Here is an 18,685-nt window from a genome sequence, read left to right on the forward strand (position 1 = left end):
GGGGAAGAGAGGCCTGATCAAGGGTACTGACATTTAAGTACAGCTTGTGACACATTTGGACTAATTTACATTCAGACACACACCTTTTTAACCCCGTTTAGTGAACATTTAACTGTAGTTTGAAAAGAATAAAGAGGCCCTGGACAGGAAAGGTAGTGTGTCTTACAGACTGTGGTGGCAGGAAGAAGGAGATGAGGAAATGTGTATAGTTGTTCAGGACAATGGCAGTGGTTTCTCTGGTTCTGCAGATAAAATGTGCAAAAAAGCCCTGACCTGATGCCTGGGGTGACAGGGTTGTAAATTACGTTAGATGCTGCGGTCATGTTGCACACTCTGTAACTGATTTACTTAAAGATAATGATCTGCAAAGACGCTCTACGTTTTGTAATGAATATATTCTTTATTTTCTTATACACATTTCAACAATTTATTCTGGTTTAGAAGATGTCTTGCGCAATCCATCCAACACATTCAGAGTCTACAGAAAAAGGGATTTAAGGATGTGAAAGCAGCCAATCAGGGACGCCACACGTGAAAATAGATCACAAACATGAGAAAGAAAGAAGGATTACACCTCAGACTATTTGTACAAAAGCATCAGTAGATTTTCAACATGGCAGAGTGGTTAGAAGGTCAGTATCAGAGGACAGTTTAGCACATTCAGCAGCCACCATTGAAAGCTCCTTTGGTGGAACTGTCACAGCTTTCTTATGCATTTAAACACATTGCAAAATGGTAGAAATACAAATGTAGTGTTAGTATAGTTGCACGCACTGCATTAAAGCTGAACGTGGTGCGGATGAGAGGATAATATCAACTGTTCTACTGTTCAGCAACGCACACTGGACACACGTGGACAAGGATGGTCAAATGGCAACGTACATGAAAGTATACATATTATTTGTATACCCAAATACCACGAGTTACTTTGAATTCTTGAAGAAAAGTCTGAACAGTGAAAGAAGAATCCAAAAAACAGTGAAAGTTCTTAGTGGTTGAAGTTAGGTGTTTTAATAGCTGCAAAACAAATCTTAATTTGCAAACCTGAACCCCCCCCCCAAAAAAACCCACACTATTTACAACACCTTCCCATAAATAGTCTCGCACTTGCACACTACTCTTCCAGATTGTTTTGAATATTAAAGGTAGGTAAGTAAACGTGCATGTGTTTGGGAAGTATTTAGCAAACATGAGACTTCTGAAATAGTTGTGAGAGACTTTTTGAACAGAAGTGTAATATAGTTTTGTTGCTGTTGTATTCAGCCCCCCATTGACTTTAATTATCATGAATTAAAGGTGACATGGGGGAGTCATTTAAATACAAACGATCCTTTTGTGGGTGAAGTATTCCTTTTAACAGAAAATAATAGCAAAACATCCAAATTTCTTTTTTCAAGTTTCCTGTAATTCAATTCAAAAATCAACTATGTATCAGATGTTCTGCACCAGATGATGATTGTCAATACTGAAATGTCCATAAGGGGGTAAAGAAAGAACAAACCTAATCATGCACAGTTTACCTGACACATAATACAATTAGGAAACAAGATACAACCTAACCTCATTCACTTCAATGAGATATTACAGCTCATGGCATTTAAAGTGACGCAGGTTCTCTTAAATACAATTCTGCACCAGCTGTGGGCCGCACATGTGCATACAGAACATTTGAGGCCCACAAAAACCCTTTATCTGAGATCAGTGTTCTTCTTTGTGAGAACAGAAACACTCGGTGTCTCATTTCCAGTCATTATTTTAGCACAAGACGAACAGAAAAGACAACACACCACTTTGTCAATACTCAGTTATTAAGCCTCGTAGTAGGTTTGCCATACCGACGGTTTTTGCCGTGCTGCAGATAGGAGAAGTGTGTGTGCGCGCGTGGGCGGGTGTGTATCAGGGCGAAAGCATCCGTGTGTGAGAAAAGGCGTTAATCAAAAATCAGCACAATGTGGTAAGCAGATACATACAATATACAAAATGGCATGCAAGTGCCACCGGTGATGAAAGACTTCCTCACACAAGCACACGGAGAGCAGAGATAAAAGATCAGGATTAACATCGACACACGGCGTCTCGTTGGCACAATAGAAAGATTCAAGTGCCTCTAACATGCACCAAGACTGGCCTTAAGATTCAGGACAAGATTAGGATCATAAGGACGTTGTGTCGGCTTTCTTTTACATCTTGACTTGATGCTTAAACTTCATAATAAGTGATTCTGAGACATCCTATACGGTAGGAGAGGCTAGCCATAGATGTAATGTAATGTCTCTTTTATAAATACATGCTTGAATGTACTCAACATAACAGAATCTGGTTGATTTTAAAAATTGATACCACTCCTTACACACCTTTATGTGCAGCTAGAGCCAGCAGCTTGTTAGCTTAGCCTAGCATAAACACTGGAAAAACTAAACAGCTAACCTCGCTCCAACTAAAGGTACCAAAACAATTACTGAGCCTTGCTCTTTCATTTGGGAGCCCAGTACACTTAGCAGCTAAACCTTATAATTTAAGATATTTAATTTGTTAATTAAATTGTTGTTGTGATCGTAAGAGAAAGCCTTAACTGGGGAAAAGGAATAGTGACAAGTGTGGGAACTGTGGAGTGAAAGAACACGTTGAACATATCATATTTCATTGTGCCCTGTATGCAGTAGAAAGAGAAAGGTTACATGATGAAGTCCAACAGGCGAGGAGGGAGTGGGATTTAATGGGGATACTGGGAACAGAGGGAGAGGTGGGTAAGAGTCACCAGGAAGGCTCTCTTTACTTTTTTAAATGACACAAGGCTGGTGAGTAGAATTTAAGAAAGGGTAAATGACATGATGTTACACACTCTTGTACAACAGGTGGCGGTATGCACCTTAAAGTTGGTTGCGATCCGCCATTAAACCCGAAGAAGAAGAAGGAGAAAGAGAAGGAGAAGGAGAAGGAGAAGGAGAAAGCCTTGCTAGCGGCTTCCAGGCTTCATGCTAAGCTAGGCTAACAAGCTGCTGGTTGTAGCTCCCGCTTTTGCTAACAGATTTGAGTGTGGTATCATTCTTCACATTTACTCCCGACAAGATAGCAAAGGGCATTTTGTCCTTATCCTCAAAGTGTTCCTTTCAGCCTTACAAAGTTCAATATGTCCATGTTTGAGACAATCATCATTTCTAGTGGCTTTACCAAACTAAAACCTGAGGACATGAATCTCCAACTTAACAATGAATGCTCAAAGTACAGCCATTCACAGGCACACTATTTGGCATCACTAGCTTCTTGCTGCACTGATATTTGACATAAAGCCACTTAGCAACAGCACATCAAAAATGCTAACGTAGCAGCGGTGGTCAAGGCGTTTGGTTTTGGGGGCTGGACAGTGAAGGCTTTAGTGACTATCAGCTCACCACAGAGTTTGAAAACAGAGGCAGAAAGTGGGCCTCTTAAAGGCTGATGAAGATTATCTCAGATTGCTTTTGTGCTGCCAGTGTGGACAAAGCCTTGCTAATAATTTCCAGTCTTTATGCTAAGTTTCTCTAACAAGCTGCTAGCTTCATATTTAGCACACGGACACACCTTTTAAGAAGGCTGTACAAAACTGAAAGCTAAGCACAGGCTCGTGCTGAAAGAATCTCCTACTAAACAATGAAGGCCCAAAGTAGCTACATTTACATACGCTATTTGGCATCACTAGCTGGACTGATATCTGTCTCCATAAAAAAAGACAATTCAAAAATGCTTATGTAGGATAGTGGTCAAGGAGGTTGGTAAGTGGGGTGGACAGTGAAGGTAGTGCGTATCAGCTCACCAAAGCGCTGATGGTTTGGAGGCAGAAAGCAGGCCCCTTTCAGGTAAAACACTGAGACAGGACTTCTTTTTGAAGAGTATCTCAGATAGCTATCCTTTGGTTCTTGCTGCGCTGTGTAGACAAAGCAGGGCGTGGAGAGGTGCGGCACTTTGCATGTTTGAGGCACAGAGAAGGTAGGTCTTCATGTGTGTGTGTGTGTGTGTGTGTCTGTGTGTGTGTGTGTGTGTTGGGGGAGCTGTTAGGGGGAAGGTGCTTTAACAAGCGCAGCCCCCGTGGCTCTCTGAAGGCGAGTCTTTAAGCCCCTGGTTCCTGTGGTTGGTCACCAGGTTGATGTCTCCCTCCATGCTCTCGTTCATCTTCTCACAGATCACGTCCACCAGGCGCTCGAACACCTGCTTCACGTTGATGTTGTCTTTCGCGCTGGCCTCGAAAAACTGGAACCCTGATGAGGCAGCAACAGGAATTAACATAAAGATAGAGATACAGGCAGAAGATAGCAGGTAGACATTTAACAAAAACACAAACTGCATGAGTAGAAGAGTCCGTGCCTAGTTCCTCGGCGAGTCTCTGGCTGTCCTCTGTCGGTACGATCCTGTCGTCCTCCAGGTCACACTTGTTCCCGACCAGAATCACCTGAGCGTTGTCCCAGGAGTACGTCTTGATCTGCGTCGCCCTGCAGGACACACATCAAGTCTCAATGAAAGCAATATAGAACACAATACATCGCAAATAATGCAAAAACTCACAAAAAAACTAACGTGGTCGGCACTTATTTGAAGCGTCTGTATGGCCACCACCTCCAGAAAAGTCTCCACATTTTCAGATCAGCATCTCAAGTTTGTGGGGTTTTATATAATATTTTATGACATCTTCATCCAAAAACTAAAATAGCACTTTATGTTCCGGTACGTTCTGTAGGTAGTGTGTAGGTCTTTGTATTGTTCAAAATAATGAAATATTGAACATAAAAAAAGGAAATCAGACAAACAGGAAACAATCGTTGGGAACTGGAATCTAAATCTACCAATATTCAAATACTATTAATATTGATGTAGTTTAATCTGTCGCGGATCCGAGACCTTAACAACATGAATCAACAGAAACACATTAAGACACAGACACAGAAAATGGATGAGCTTGAATATTACATTGTTACGTAACAAGCATAATCCTGTGCAAACACCACGTTACTCTCAGCAGTCAAACGCGTGGGGTCTCCCCCGGCTTGGAAGAATTGAACAGTTTATATACGGAACTCCCTGGCTTCAACGCACACACACATTCCAATCCTCAAGCATCAGCCTCCTCAGTGAACATATTAATAGATGTATAGATTTCTGTCTTTTGACTTTGGGAGGCGACACGTCAGTCTTACCGTCCTTTAAGGCCTTGCTCCCAGAATATACAAGTCAAAGATGCTGAGGTTTTGAGAAATTGCAGCCATATGGTGAGTACTTTTAGAGCTGTTGCTTCAAGAAACGTTCTGAATAATCTTAGAAGTGTGTAACTTAGAAATATCCTGTTAAACAGAACATGGACAAACACAAATAGGCTGCAAAGCATTGAGATGTTGATCTGGAATTTGAATGTCAACGTTATGAAAGTCTAACTAACTAAAAAACAAATGGGATGAAAGAAACACCAACCACTTTCTCAGTTTCTTCTGCTGAGTTTCATCTCTCTTACAAATGTTAAAAAACGTCCAACTCACCAGTCCTGCACGGCGTTGAAGGAGTCCTGGTTTGTGATGTCGTACATCAGCAGGAAGCCCATCGCTCCTCTGTAGTACGCTGTGGTGATCGTACGGTAACGCTCCTGCCCCGCTGTGTCCTGCATGAACACACACAAATATATAAACTATGGCTCACACACTTTGTATTTAGTAGGATCTTCAAAACAAACTGTCATTAATTCCTCTGTAATTATTTTGGACAGCACGAGGGGGCACTGTTGTCAAAGCAATGTTTACCTCTGAGAAGCGAGGCTGCCACTGACACAGCAGCACTTAATCGTTTCTATCCCAGTTTAATCCAGAAACATCCGTCCAAAATAAAATAGAACATAAGAACGGCACAGTTCAGTGTTTTCTTACTCAAATACCCCTGCATTGACACAACCGTGTACGCACAGGTAGTTCATTATTTCACCTTACTTTCGACTGCTTGTTATTCAACATGTTTGAAAGTTTTTGATATTTTACTCAACCAATCAGATATGTTTGGTTTCATATGTGCACATTCAACCACAGCATTTACTGTAACAAGTGTATTGTTCTCTTGTGGTTTAAGCACTTCAATAGAACACGTTTAATTGTTGCAGCCGTTAATCTAATCAACATGCAGAATTGTGTGGGTTTTTGGAAAATATATGCATTAAACTTGCCAAAAATGGTCATTCTGGGCAAGGTTGACAACATATTTTCTCCATCTTATATAAAATGCTGCAGCACTTTTCATCCTGAGAATTTTCTAACAGTAGTAGCAAAGTAATATTGACTTTTAAAGGCTTTATGTCGGGTTTATTTAATAGTAGGTATAACAAAGTTCAATAAAAGTTGCATTCAGTGAAACATTCTTGCGTTTCTTTCTCTCCAAAGCTTTGGTCTCACCATAAAGCGATAAATTCAGACCTCAGAAAGAAAGGACAAAAGGAAGATTAACAAAACAATGGAGATGAAGATCAACGGTAGGACTTGAAGTCAGTTGCAGGACGGCTTTCTAGCAGTATAAAGAGTTAAACCTAAAGGTAGTCATACATTTAAGGGTCAGGTGGAATTAGCTTTGCTCCACAACCCTTTCTCATTAAACCAGGACATCTGGCTTGCATCAATAAACACACACAGATAAGAAGAGAGAGCGCCACGGAGTCAGAGAGGAGGTGTGTTCACTGCTTAAAAATAATTGAGTGCATTTATTAAAAAAAAGAGGAACAGGTGGAGGGAGCGACTCCCCTCCAGTCTCATGGTAACTTGGTAACGTGTCTTCATTTGCATCTGGCGCGCAAGAGTGTGTGTCTGTGTGTGTGTGTGTGAGGGGGAGGAGGAGGAGGAGTGTGTTGTCCAGGTAACCAGAAGCCACTGAGGGTTATGAATGTTCCATTACAGCCAGGACTGCTCCGGCCCAAAATGATCCGTCTCACTTTACAAAATGAGACAGACAGAGACGGTCGGCAGTCTAAATCCAGAGGGAAGAGCCTCTACTCTTTCCAATGCCACAGTGTTATTGTGTAAGATGAACATATATAGGGGTGCAGGAATACGTCCCGGAATCTGGACATTAGTCAGCATATGGAGCTCCTTCGTTACAAAGCTAATTGGTTTCGATGCCTGAAATTAGGTCTGTGGTTAAAACAAGCTAATGATATTTTCACTAGTTGTTCCTGCGACATAAAATACATCACTAAAAACCCCGTTTGAGAATGTCAGAAGCTATTAGGAGTCATAAAAAAGCAGGTTGCTAACAAGAACTAAACTTCATCACAACAAACATTAGACTTAAATAAAAAGAAAACATTTCATCAGATAAATTACTTTAAGATTTACCAGAAAAAATAAAGAATTTGCCGTTTTTTTGTCTTTTTCTGTTGAATAAATTCTAAAACATATTGCACAATTTGGGAAGTTTTCTGGTATAGGGAAATGGTAGTCATTTTAGAAATCTAGAGCACATGTTGACGGTAAATGAATGCTAGCACCAGAACTTTAGCCACCTGTAGCTGAAGTGATGTGGTTCCTTTAAAGCCTAACGTAGTTTTCACTTCTGGAGATTGCATTAACGACCAGAGTTGTAAAGTAATTAAGTAGATTTAATCAAGTACTGTACTTAAGTACAAGTTTGAGGTACTTGTACTTACTTGAGTATTTCCATCTAATGCTACTGTGTACTTCTACTCCACTACATGTATTTAATCCCTTTAGTTGCTAGGCAGATTAGGATTAATGATGGTAAATATAATCTCCCTTAAATCAGACTGTAGTTCACCTGCAGTAAATCCAGCAGCTACCCTGCAGTATACAAAGCCATTCAAACTAGCTGCACCTTTACCAACCACCTTTAACTCAAGTACAAGATCTGAGTACTTCTACTTTAACTCAAGTACAAGATCTGAGTACTTCTACTTTACTCAAGCACAAGATCTGAGTACTTCTACTTTTACTCAAGCACAAGATCTGAGTACTTCTACTTTAACTCAAGTACAAGATCTGAGTACTTCTACTTTAACTCAAGTACAAGATCTGAGTACTTCTACTTTAACTCAAGTACAAGATCTGAGTACTTCTACTTTTACTCAAGTACAAGATCTGAGTACTTCTACTTTTACTCAAGTACAAGATCTGAGTACTTCTACTTTTACTCACGTACAAGATCTGAGTACTTCTACTTTACTCAAGTACAAGATCTGAGTACTTCTACTTTACTCAAGTACAAGATCTGAGTACTTCTACTTTTACTCAAGAACAAGATCTGAGTACTTCTACTTTTACTCAAGTACAAGATCGGAGTACTTCTACTTTACTCAAGTACAAGATCTGAGTACTTCTACTTTACTCAAGTACAAGATCTGAGTACTTCTACTTTACTCAAGAACAAGATCTGAGTACTTCTACTTTACTCAAGTACAAGATCTGAGTACTTCTACTTTACTCAAGAACAAGATCTGAGTACTTCTACTTTACTCAAGTACAAGATCTGAGTACTTCTACTTTACTCAAGTACAAGATCTGAGTACTTCTACTTTTACTCAAGAACAAGATCTGAGTACTTCTACTTTCTTCTGTATACCGCCGTCAACTCTCAACGTTATAAGTGTTGTTTGTATGTGAAAATGATCCTACTGAACAAAACGTGTAAGGATCATAAACGTGTGATTGCCACGGATCGTAGTTTCTACATTGATCCAAAATCCCCTTGGATGTGAATAAGGATACATCATAGCTGCCCCTCTCTATTCCTGGTATATCCTTATCTCATCCTTGCAGAGATGAACAAATATTTGGCCTCGTAATGGGATGTCTAAACAAATAGGCAGCCTCCAGGGTTGCTATTACCAACCGGTAAACAAAAGCTGCTCGCTCGTGTGTGTGTGTTAGGAGGGGGGGTAAATCAGGCCTCTGCATTCAGTGACCCCAAACACACCTGCGTTTATATTAGCAGCGACACACACTGGATACAAACCCCTTTCTCCTCAGAATTGTGCACATTGCTCACAAAGCAACCTCTTTTAATATCTGCACGGCTTTCCACTCTTCATGTGATTCTGATACATAAATATGGATGTGTGTGAAAGGTGTTTACACGCTTGCTCAAAGATCAGAAGCATATTTCCATGACACACACATGAAAGGCAGGCCTGTAAACAGTGTGTGTACACAGTGTGAGGGGCCATGTTATCAGGCTGTTTCCATGATACACAAAGGGTGAGGATCTGGGGTTTAATATGAACTTAAGTGGCAGGATATATTTCCCGGAGTTGATTATTAACGCCTCGTAACGGAGGACTCTTATGCCCGCCGGTCCCACACCCTTTAAACACAAGGCAGTATATCTCGGTCATGTCCCCGTCAGAAGCTGATAGGGAACTTCCTCTACTTCCTGAGTCTGGGAAATACCAGGGCTGGATTGGAGTAGGAAAAATATCCTTTGGTCTTTTAGTAACCACTTTTTCTCAAGCATTAGGGAAAGATGTGAGTAGAATTCATCAGGATTTAGTAAAAGCAACTGTGCTTATAGGGAGATATAGTTATGATACACCAGTGGATATTTGTGATGTGCGTCTGCCATGGGAAAACTACACATTTCTGTAGATAGACTAATACTAAAAGCTAGACACTTTGCCCTGTGCGTTCTTATCCTGTTGTTTCATGCAGGCTTTATAAAAGTGAAAAAATGAATAATACAGCTTAAGAAACACCAACCAACTCTGTAAACTCTGCAAGGTCTTGACTTTATTTGATAATCGTACACTAACTTGAGTAAAGTTTAAAGATCGCCTTTTGGTTTATCATTAGCTCGTAACGTCAGCATCGGTTGTTCACGCAGACGGCAGAAATACGTCCCTTAAAATGTTGTGGCTGCAAGGATTTCTGAGTCTTCACTACTTCCTTTTACTTTGGTAAAGTATGGAGATGCCAAGGGGAAACATGAAAGCTCCTTTCCTATCATTGAGTGAATTCAAACAGCTCTTATCATGACTGAAACTTCCTGGGTCAATTCACTCCTTCCTAAGAGAGAGATAATACGCAACCGCGACCCAGGTCTCTTAGGCGTGCACCAGCTCCATCAGTACTTAGAACGATCAACAAAAATTGGACAACTTGCAAAAATGTGGGCTTCACAAATATTCTTTCTTCTTCTTTTTACACACGTCAAAACATTTCAATGCAGATCAAATGTACTTTGCACATCCAGCTTAGTCACAGTTAAACAAAAACAAATGACCCTTACAACAACAGTACTGGCTACAGGTGTACTGCGTGTGTTCAACATGTGGGATGATGTTTTAAGCGTGTGTAAGATTTTCCTGCTTTCAGATTCCAAATCAAAAGCAACATGGAGGACGTGTAACGCAAGAGTCAAAATGTGCATAGGTCTGTTTCATTTTCAGTGTAAAAGAAGATGAATTACTCATATTATATCATCTAAAAACAAATATTAGTTTAGGGACACTTAAGAGAACCTGAGAACCTGCGATGAGTCATTCATTTAACTTTATGTAGTTTGCATTTAGAATGAACTTTTAAAACGGGCATTTTTGAGGACGTTTCCAAAATAAAATCAAGGACTCTATATATGACATTTTTTGTAATTTTCCGTAGTTAATCCCAACCCTGGTCATGACAGCGACTCCTTTGGCCTCCCCCACCCCCCCAGCTGTTAGTCTATCTGGCAGCAGTAACTCCTTGCCTGTCATTAAACAGGACACATGTTTGGTCAGGTAGCAGAGTGTGTGTTTTGGTGTTGGCTCCTCTGCTGCTGAGTCATCTCCGTGTGTGTGTCTGTGTGTGTGTGTGTGTGTGTGTGTGTGTGTGTGAGAGAGAGAGATGTACTGTGGCTCACACACTGTTGGTTCAAATGAATCATGTGTTTGAAGAGCATTAACAATGTATATCATTTGGTGTGTGCAAGAGAAAAATGAAGGATACACCTTTTAATACGTCCTTCGATGGGAACCCGGGTTCTGTCAGAGGTGGTGATTAATCTCAAGCTAGCTGTTTCATGCTAGGTGTTTCAGGCTAGCAACTGTTTCAATTTAGCAGACGTTTCAAGCTATGTTTGAAGCTAGCTACCTGAAGCTAGCCCTTTTCCTGTTTCAGGTGTTAAGTCATCAGCTGGTATTAATAACATATATACAAACATAACATCTAGCTAATATTACTTTACAAGAACGCCTATCTCAGTGTTTTCCTAGCGTTACTAGCTAGTTGGTTAGCTTTCAGGCTAGCAGCTCTTTCAAACTAGCTGTTCTGAGCTAGCAGCCAAACTTCCATAGTGCATTTTTGTGGAACCTCTGCTAACGGCTAACGTAACTATCTATGCTGAACGCTCCATAGTTAAGTTTACTTCGTCCACAAGGCACCTGTGAGATTGAATGGACGACAAATGCCACAAGTTATAACCTCCAAGAATCCCATCTTTACTCCACTCACCCAGATCTGCAGCTTGATCCTCTTGTCGTTGCGGAACACGGTCTTGACCTTGAAGTCGATGCCCACGGTACTGACGAAGGCAGAGGTGAAGGAGTCGTCGGCGTAGCGGAACAAGAAGGAGGTTTTTCCCACGCTGCTGTTGCCGATTATCAGCAGCTTGAACATGTAGTCGAAGTTCTGGTCCGCCGCATCCTTCTGAGAGGGCTGCTGCTGGAGCCGCGAGTCATTGGAGGCCATCTAGAGAGGAAGCACAGGGAGATGTTACCTTGCATGATGTTAGGCCTGCAGGTGATGCGCCGCACGTTCAAGGTGGTGGCAACAGTCAAGCGTGCCATGTACACAGGCAATGAAGTTCAGGGAAACATGGGTGTAACAACACAAAACATCTGCCAAGCCTCATGACACACACAATGAGGTGTTTATAGAAATCAACCACCGGCAAACCACCGAGAAGAATACATATTTCCCAATGTAGATTTCTGAAACTGCATGTACACGCCCTCCACCAATCCCTGTTTGCGTTATAAATAAGCCAGATGAGATTTTGCACTGCAGTAGGCTAGTATCAAATAAATGAATTTCAAAAAGTTAGTTTTTCGGGGGTAACGTTCATTATTAGGCTTATGTCTGTACGGTAATCAATATCCTCCTAATAAATGATAACACAACAACAAAAAACAAGATACATATTGAACGTTGACAATAAAAGTCCACACATCAGTCTGCAGCCCTTATAAAACAGCCTGGATGAATACTTGATGCTGATTGGTCCATTTCAAACATTCTGGAGTGTTCACTAGCAGGCTGTTGCTAAGGACAACAGACTGTTACTAAGGAGAGGGACAGTTTGCAGTCATATCAAGCAGCGGTGGCATAAAAACAAAAACCTCCGTCACAAACAACGTGGTATATTTAATATATGTGTTTTTATATGTGTGGACATGGCGCTGGACGACAGATAAATCAACAGACAAGAAGTACAAAACTAAAGTGAACACAGTATGGGCTCTAGTAGAAAATGTGAGCAGACACAGAAAACCTCGATCAGTTCAGCTGTCATTTTAAGTTACGTTGCTGTCACGACTCCATTAGAAGGTGTGCGATCCAAATGAAAAAGACGACGGTGAGCTATAATGTGTAGATCGAGCAAACACTGTGCCATCTGCTTTATTGTGACCACTCATCTCAGAGTGATCTCTCCTAAAGACAGGTATCAGATTACCTGGCCATTACGCCTCTGCAGTGTCATCCCCAAAACAGTGGGAGGAGGGAGTGTCATTTTGGGTGCACACACACACACACACACACACACACACACACACACACACACACACACTGGCTGATCAATCTCCCTGGTGAGACTTGTCTCCGTGGAGACCGGCCTCAGCTGCCAGAAAGACCCATTAGTGGTCGAAGCATCGAGTTCACTCAGCTTTTAACTGGCCAGATGGAAACCTCCAGAGCAGGATACAGATATCTATCACACTGATACCAACTGATACCAGCGCTACGGATAAAGAGAAGAAGAAGAAAAGTGAAGGCTGAGAAAATACTAGGAAGTCTGTGTCTATGCCAAAAGTCCTCCTGTGTGATGAAGCTATCTATAAAACCTGATGGGTGCATTAGTACCGAAACTCCACCAACACCAACCATATTTACTCGTGAATGATTAAAAATGTGCTACAAGAAGACATGTTGCTGCCTGAAATACTATTATATATATATTTGAAACAAACCCCCAGAAAACTACAGCTTTTACTCCTCATAAATCAACTTGTTCTAATCAGCCCCTTCCCTTTATTAAATCAAATAGCTGTACATCTCCTACACTGCACTGTAACTTCATTATGTATTTTATCCCTGATTTGGTTCATAGTTTTCTTTTATTCTCTTGGCTTTGTAGTGACATTTCTAAAAGGTATTTAACTGTTGTTTTGCTATGTGTTCCTGTTGCACCACGTCTTAATGACTTTTACTCCTTTTCCTGACGCTCTATTTGACACGATTTTCAAAGTTTCTGGAGTCTTTACACCGTTTCTGACCAACACAAACATTGTTTTCTGGCATCACTTTTACATTTTACTGGGAAAATCTGCATTTCGGTCTGAGGGTTCAGCGCCTGTTACCTGGTTTACAAAAAACCCTGGTATCAGTGCAATGTTTACAAGCTTCCCAAAGGTGTGACAGGTATTAACGTACATTACATTCTTTATCCACTCATACAACTTCTACTCGGGCTGCACAACTACTCAAAACTTTATTGAAATCGCAATATGGACTGGTGCAAAATCAAAATCAAGGCACTTAAATGTCAGTTTTAATGAAGTAGTTTGGAGCATCCATACTCTATATCTATATATCTTTCCAAATCATTCATCCCTCCTCTCCTCATGTTGTAATGAAACTTATTACCAACAACAATAATGACACAATCCTGTCTCTCAACGTTACCTCCCTGTTGAATATGAAACACAGGTACAGCCTGCCCTTTAAACACAATCCTTTCCCCCTTAAAAAAGTGCTCTCTGGGTGTTACACAAAGAGCTGTGTTTAAGTCTTTCTAATCTCCAGAGACCGAGAAACCACATGATGCCGTGTCAGGGACCCCGGGGGACGTTTTTGTGCACTTAAAGGTCCCATAGCATGGATCCAACCAGTCCGACATGATGCTATTTTCAGCTTAATCCTGAGGGAACCCCAGTCACATGTCCTGTATGTTCACTCGCATACGTCTGTGCTTTTGAACATTGTTCTCTTCTCCTTTTCACAAAGACAGCAAACCAATGACAACATGTATGAAGTTGCAGAAGAAGTTGCTTAATTCTGTGGGGGGAAGTTTCCTCTATGTGTGTAAATAAGTTACAAGAAACACACACAATGCAGATTCAAAGAAACACCCTGAGAAAGTCTTCTTCTATTTTATGTATGATAGTTTTCTATGCCTTTCGTTGTGTATGTCCTGTAACAAAGACGCTTATTTCCTCCACATAAACTAGGGCTGCAACTAATGATCAATTATCGTTATTTATTTATCTGCTTACTATGTTTTTATCATTAAAATATCAGAAAATAAAGAAGATTGTCCTTCCCAGTTTATCAAAGTATGAGAACATTTGTTTAGAAGTCTTGATAAGTCAGTCAAACACTTTCATTTGATATCAAGCCGAGACAAACCAGAAATCTCAATATATGAGAGACTGAAAGCTACATTTTCTGCCATGTAAGAATGATCTAAATGTTTACTAGCTCGTAGCATTAGCTCGTAGCTTTAGTTTGTAGCTTTAGCTCAGCTCATAGCTTTAGCACGTAGCTTTGGTAGAAACAAACGAGTATTGCAGGAATGAGTCCTAAACCCTGAAAAGTAGTTAGCATTTTAGCAATTTCTCCTCTCAAATTCTACCTGTTAAGATGCCTGAAATAAGGTGTGTTGTTAAAACAAGCTGAAGAAATGTTCACATTTAGTTTTTCCAGCATAAAAAACATCAGTAAATACCCCACTGGTGAACATCTGAAGCTTTTACAGGTCTTAAAAACAGCAGTAGCTAACAAGTGTCTAAATGAGACAACTAAACATCATTACACCGAACATTATAGCCACCTTTAGCTTAGTGTGACCGTGCGGTAGCTCCTTTATAGCCCAACATTAGCCACCTTTAGCTTAGCGGTGGTGACGTGAAGTCATGTGACCGTGCTGTAGTTCCTTTATAGCCCAACATTAGCCGCCTTTAGCTTAGCGGTGGTGACGTGAAGTCATGTGACCGGGCTGTAGTTCCTTTATAGCCCAACATTAGCCGCCTTTAGCTTAGCGGTGGTGACGTGAAGTCATGTGACCGTGCTGTAGTTCCTTTATAGCCCAACATTAGCCGCCTTTAGCTTAGCGGTGGAGACCTGAAGTCATGTGACCGTGCTGTAGTTCCTTTATAGCCCAACATTAGCCGCCTTTAGCTTAGCGGTGGAGACCTGAAGTCATGTGACCGTGCTGTAGTTCCTTTATAGCCCAACATTAGCCGCCTTTAGCTTAGCGGTGGTGACGTGAAGTCATGTGACCGTGCTGTAGTTCCTTTATAGCCCAACATTAGCCGCCTTTAGCTTAGCGGTGGTGACGTGAAGTCATGTGACCGTGCTGTAGTTCCTTTATATCCTCACGTTAGCTTCCTACTATTACATTTGCACTTAAAAAATCAATCAATATACCAAAATCAAATGGAAAAATCCCAATGCTTTTTGTCGAAGTACCCCTTTTGATGCTTACTTCTGGGTCGGCCGACAGAAATACGATATAAGTGCACCAGTCTGTAAAGACCAACGACCATATCCCACTGAGCAGCTGTGATGACTTTGATAAGGAGACCCACATCAGCACCTGCCATGAAATCCAGACCTTCAACTCTTCCCCAAAGTAGTGACGACAACCACACAGAGAGCTGCAGAGTGGAGACAATGGGAGCTCCTTTATGGCACACTGCACTGACTTTATCTCCAGGAAAGCAAATAAAGGTGCTGATGGTGGTGCAGGTCTCTCAGCTGGCTCTGTTTACTGACTGACCCGCAGGAAATGAGCGGTATGGATTAGTGTGCAGCTGTTACATCACTGCTTTCATTGGGAGAGGGACAGGAACACAAACACTGATGTGTGATAAAGGCCAGGTTTGTTTCATTAAGTGGCACATTCATATTGTTGTACGTAAACACAGGTGGGAGAAGTACTCAGACCTTGTTCTTGAGTAAAAGTAGAAGTACTCAGACCTTGTACTTGAATAAAAGTAGAAGTACTCAGATCTTGTACTTGAGTAAAAGTAGAAGTACTCAGACCTTGTACTTGAGTAAAAGTAGAAGTACTCAGACCTTGTACTTGAATAAAAGTAGAAGTACTCAGATCTTGTACTTGAGTAAAAGTAGAAGTACTCAGACCTTGTACTTGAGTAAAAGGAGAAGTACTCAGATCTTGTACTTGAGTAAAAGGAGAAGTACCAGAGTGTAGAAATACTCGTTACAGAGTCCTGCATTCAAAATGTTCCTCCAGTAAAAGTTGAAAGTAGTCAGGGTTTCCCACACATAGACTTTACTTGGGCGGGCCGCCCAGGTATCTTAATGGCCGCCAAAGTATATTTCGCCCCCCCCCCCCCCCTGAATAATATCTCTGATATGTTTTATAATGATTGATCATTAAAGTGTTCTCAGAGCTGGTAAAGGTGCTGCTAGTTTGAATGGCTTTGTATACTGCAGGGTAGCTGCTGGATTTACTGCAGGTGAACTACAGTCTGATTTAAGGACTGATTATATTTACCATCATTAATCCAAATCTGCCTAGCAACTAAAGGGATTAAATACATGTAGTGGAGTAAAAGTACACAGTAGCAAAACATTGAAATACTCCAGTTAAGTACAAGTAACTCATAGTTGTACTTAAGTACAGAGTACTTTAAGCAACAATAGCAGTACAATAAAACACCTGTGGGTCTCATTTAAAGGTGATATACCTGTTAACATGAATAAACAGGAAACGTGACAACCTAACATCTAATGAGCAGTGCTGGAAGGTCAAATATACTCAAACACTGTCCTTAAATACAATTCTGAGGTACTTTTTCCTTTAATGCTACCTTACTCTTCTACTTCATCACAGTTTAAAAGCCAATATTGTACTTTATACTCCCTTACATTCATCTGACAGCTTCAACACAGATGTATATACTGGATAATTATAGCAGAAGTATATAAAGTAGTTCAAATGTGCTCCACCTTTACCGGCTGTGATGAATATATTATGCATCAATTATCACAAGTCAGTTAATACACATGGTTCTGAAAAGGGACATAACCCTTGAGGTGTACTTTAAGTATATTTTGATGCCAAAACTTTACTTGTACTTTAAATGCACAATTCAAAATAAATGATAACACGATAAAGTAGACACATCTTAGAGGGTTGGGCTTTTTATGTAAATTATATTCACCTATGGTAGTATACTCATTTATTTGAATGTTATCTGCACTGTCACCTTTGCTGTGACAATTTCCCTACCGTGGCACCAATATAAAGGATTTCTGATTCTAATTGTGTTTAATTCTTATTTTTCCTTTAACTTAAGGGCTTTTATAAAGGAAAGATCTCATTATTAATTACAAAAAACTTAGGATTTACCTTGAGAATAAGAATATTGTTAACCAGAAGTCATTTTTGCGATGTATGCCAGCAAAGTGCATGTCATTTAGAGAAGTTTTCCAGCACTGAAACCCTTTGGTAAAGCCAGTCATGAACATCTAACCACGGAGCTTCAGATCGAGGCAGGCAAACAAACTCACCTTTTTGAGGAAGAAATAAAACTCGGTTTCCTTTCGATTCTCTGTCAATGATTGTCTTCCGTTCAGTGCTGAGAAAGTGGGGTAAAACAACCTGCTGGATTCAGCCTGAAATATCCTGTCCTGCTCCAGAAACAGACCCGCAGCCGACCTGCTCTCTCCTCCCTCGACCGGATACTTTCTCCCGTTTCCTTGTTCACGATGTGCAGCGGCTCCCGGATCTCTGCAGTGTGTATCTGCAGCTCCCTCTGTGTGTGTGTGTGTGTGTGTGTGTGTGTGTGTGTGTGTGTGTGTGTGTGTGTGTGTGTGTGTGTGTGTGTGTGTGTGTGTGTGTGTGTGTGTGTGTGTGTGTGTGTGTGTGTGAGACAACACAAACGTATACACCCCCAGCCAAGTCCGTTTTATTTATTATCTAGCATACTTAAAAAAACAACGCTTTTCTACGGAAGCGCATTAGGGCCATATCAGAAAAGATTTTGGGACGTGACCAAAAGTTAAAAATTAATCTCAGAATTCTGGAATTTACTGGAAAAGAAAACATAATTAAAAAGAAATCTGATTCAAATAAAAAGCTCTGAATTCTGAGATTAAAGTCAGAACCCAGTTTATTTGTTTTACTTGTTTCTCAGATTTTTTACTTTAATGTCAGAATTCTGAAGAGCATTTAAACAAAAGAAAAAATATATATGTTATTTTCTTCAGATTTTATTTTCCTAAAAATCTCAGAATTCAGTTCAACTTTTGGACCTCATCCTCTTCTGTACTATTCAAAGTGCTTTACAAAAACAGTAAATGCATTGAGTCATAGTTCACCTGAACCCATTCACAGATTACCTTTAAAAGCCTAAAATAAATCATGAAGGTAAATGTATATCATCTGTGCTTGTTCATGTATATCCTCCCTGTGTGTAATGTGCATGTAAACACAACAGAGTAAATAAAGT

The 18,685-nt window shown here is 40.5% G+C and overlaps 1 protein-coding gene across 1 annotated transcript; it reads right to left on the minus strand.

Annotated features, from left to right (window-relative positions):
• Positions 1–380: 380 nt before the first annotated feature.
• Positions 381–17,930, minus strand: rab3db (RAB3D, member RAS oncogene family, b). The gene is made up of 5 exons (XM_063904910.1): positions 17,745–17,930; positions 11,439–11,675; positions 5,505–5,623; positions 4,342–4,466; positions 381–4,235 (listed from the first exon to the last, which is right to left on the minus strand). Exons 2-5 carry the CDS (start codon positions 11,673–11,675, stop codon positions 4,048–4,050), a joined length of 669 nt encoding a protein of 222 aa, XP_063760980.1. The 5' UTR covers positions 17,745–17,930; the 3' UTR covers positions 381–4,047.
• Positions 17,931–18,685: the final 755 nt, after the last annotated feature.

This window comes from Eleginops maclovinus, chromosome 16 (assembly GCF_036324505.1).
Source record: "Eleginops maclovinus isolate JMC-PN-2008 ecotype Puerto Natales chromosome 16, JC_Emac_rtc_rv5, whole genome shotgun sequence".
NCBI classification, from domain to species: Eukaryota; Metazoa; Chordata; class Actinopteri; order Perciformes; family Eleginopidae; genus Eleginops; species Eleginops maclovinus.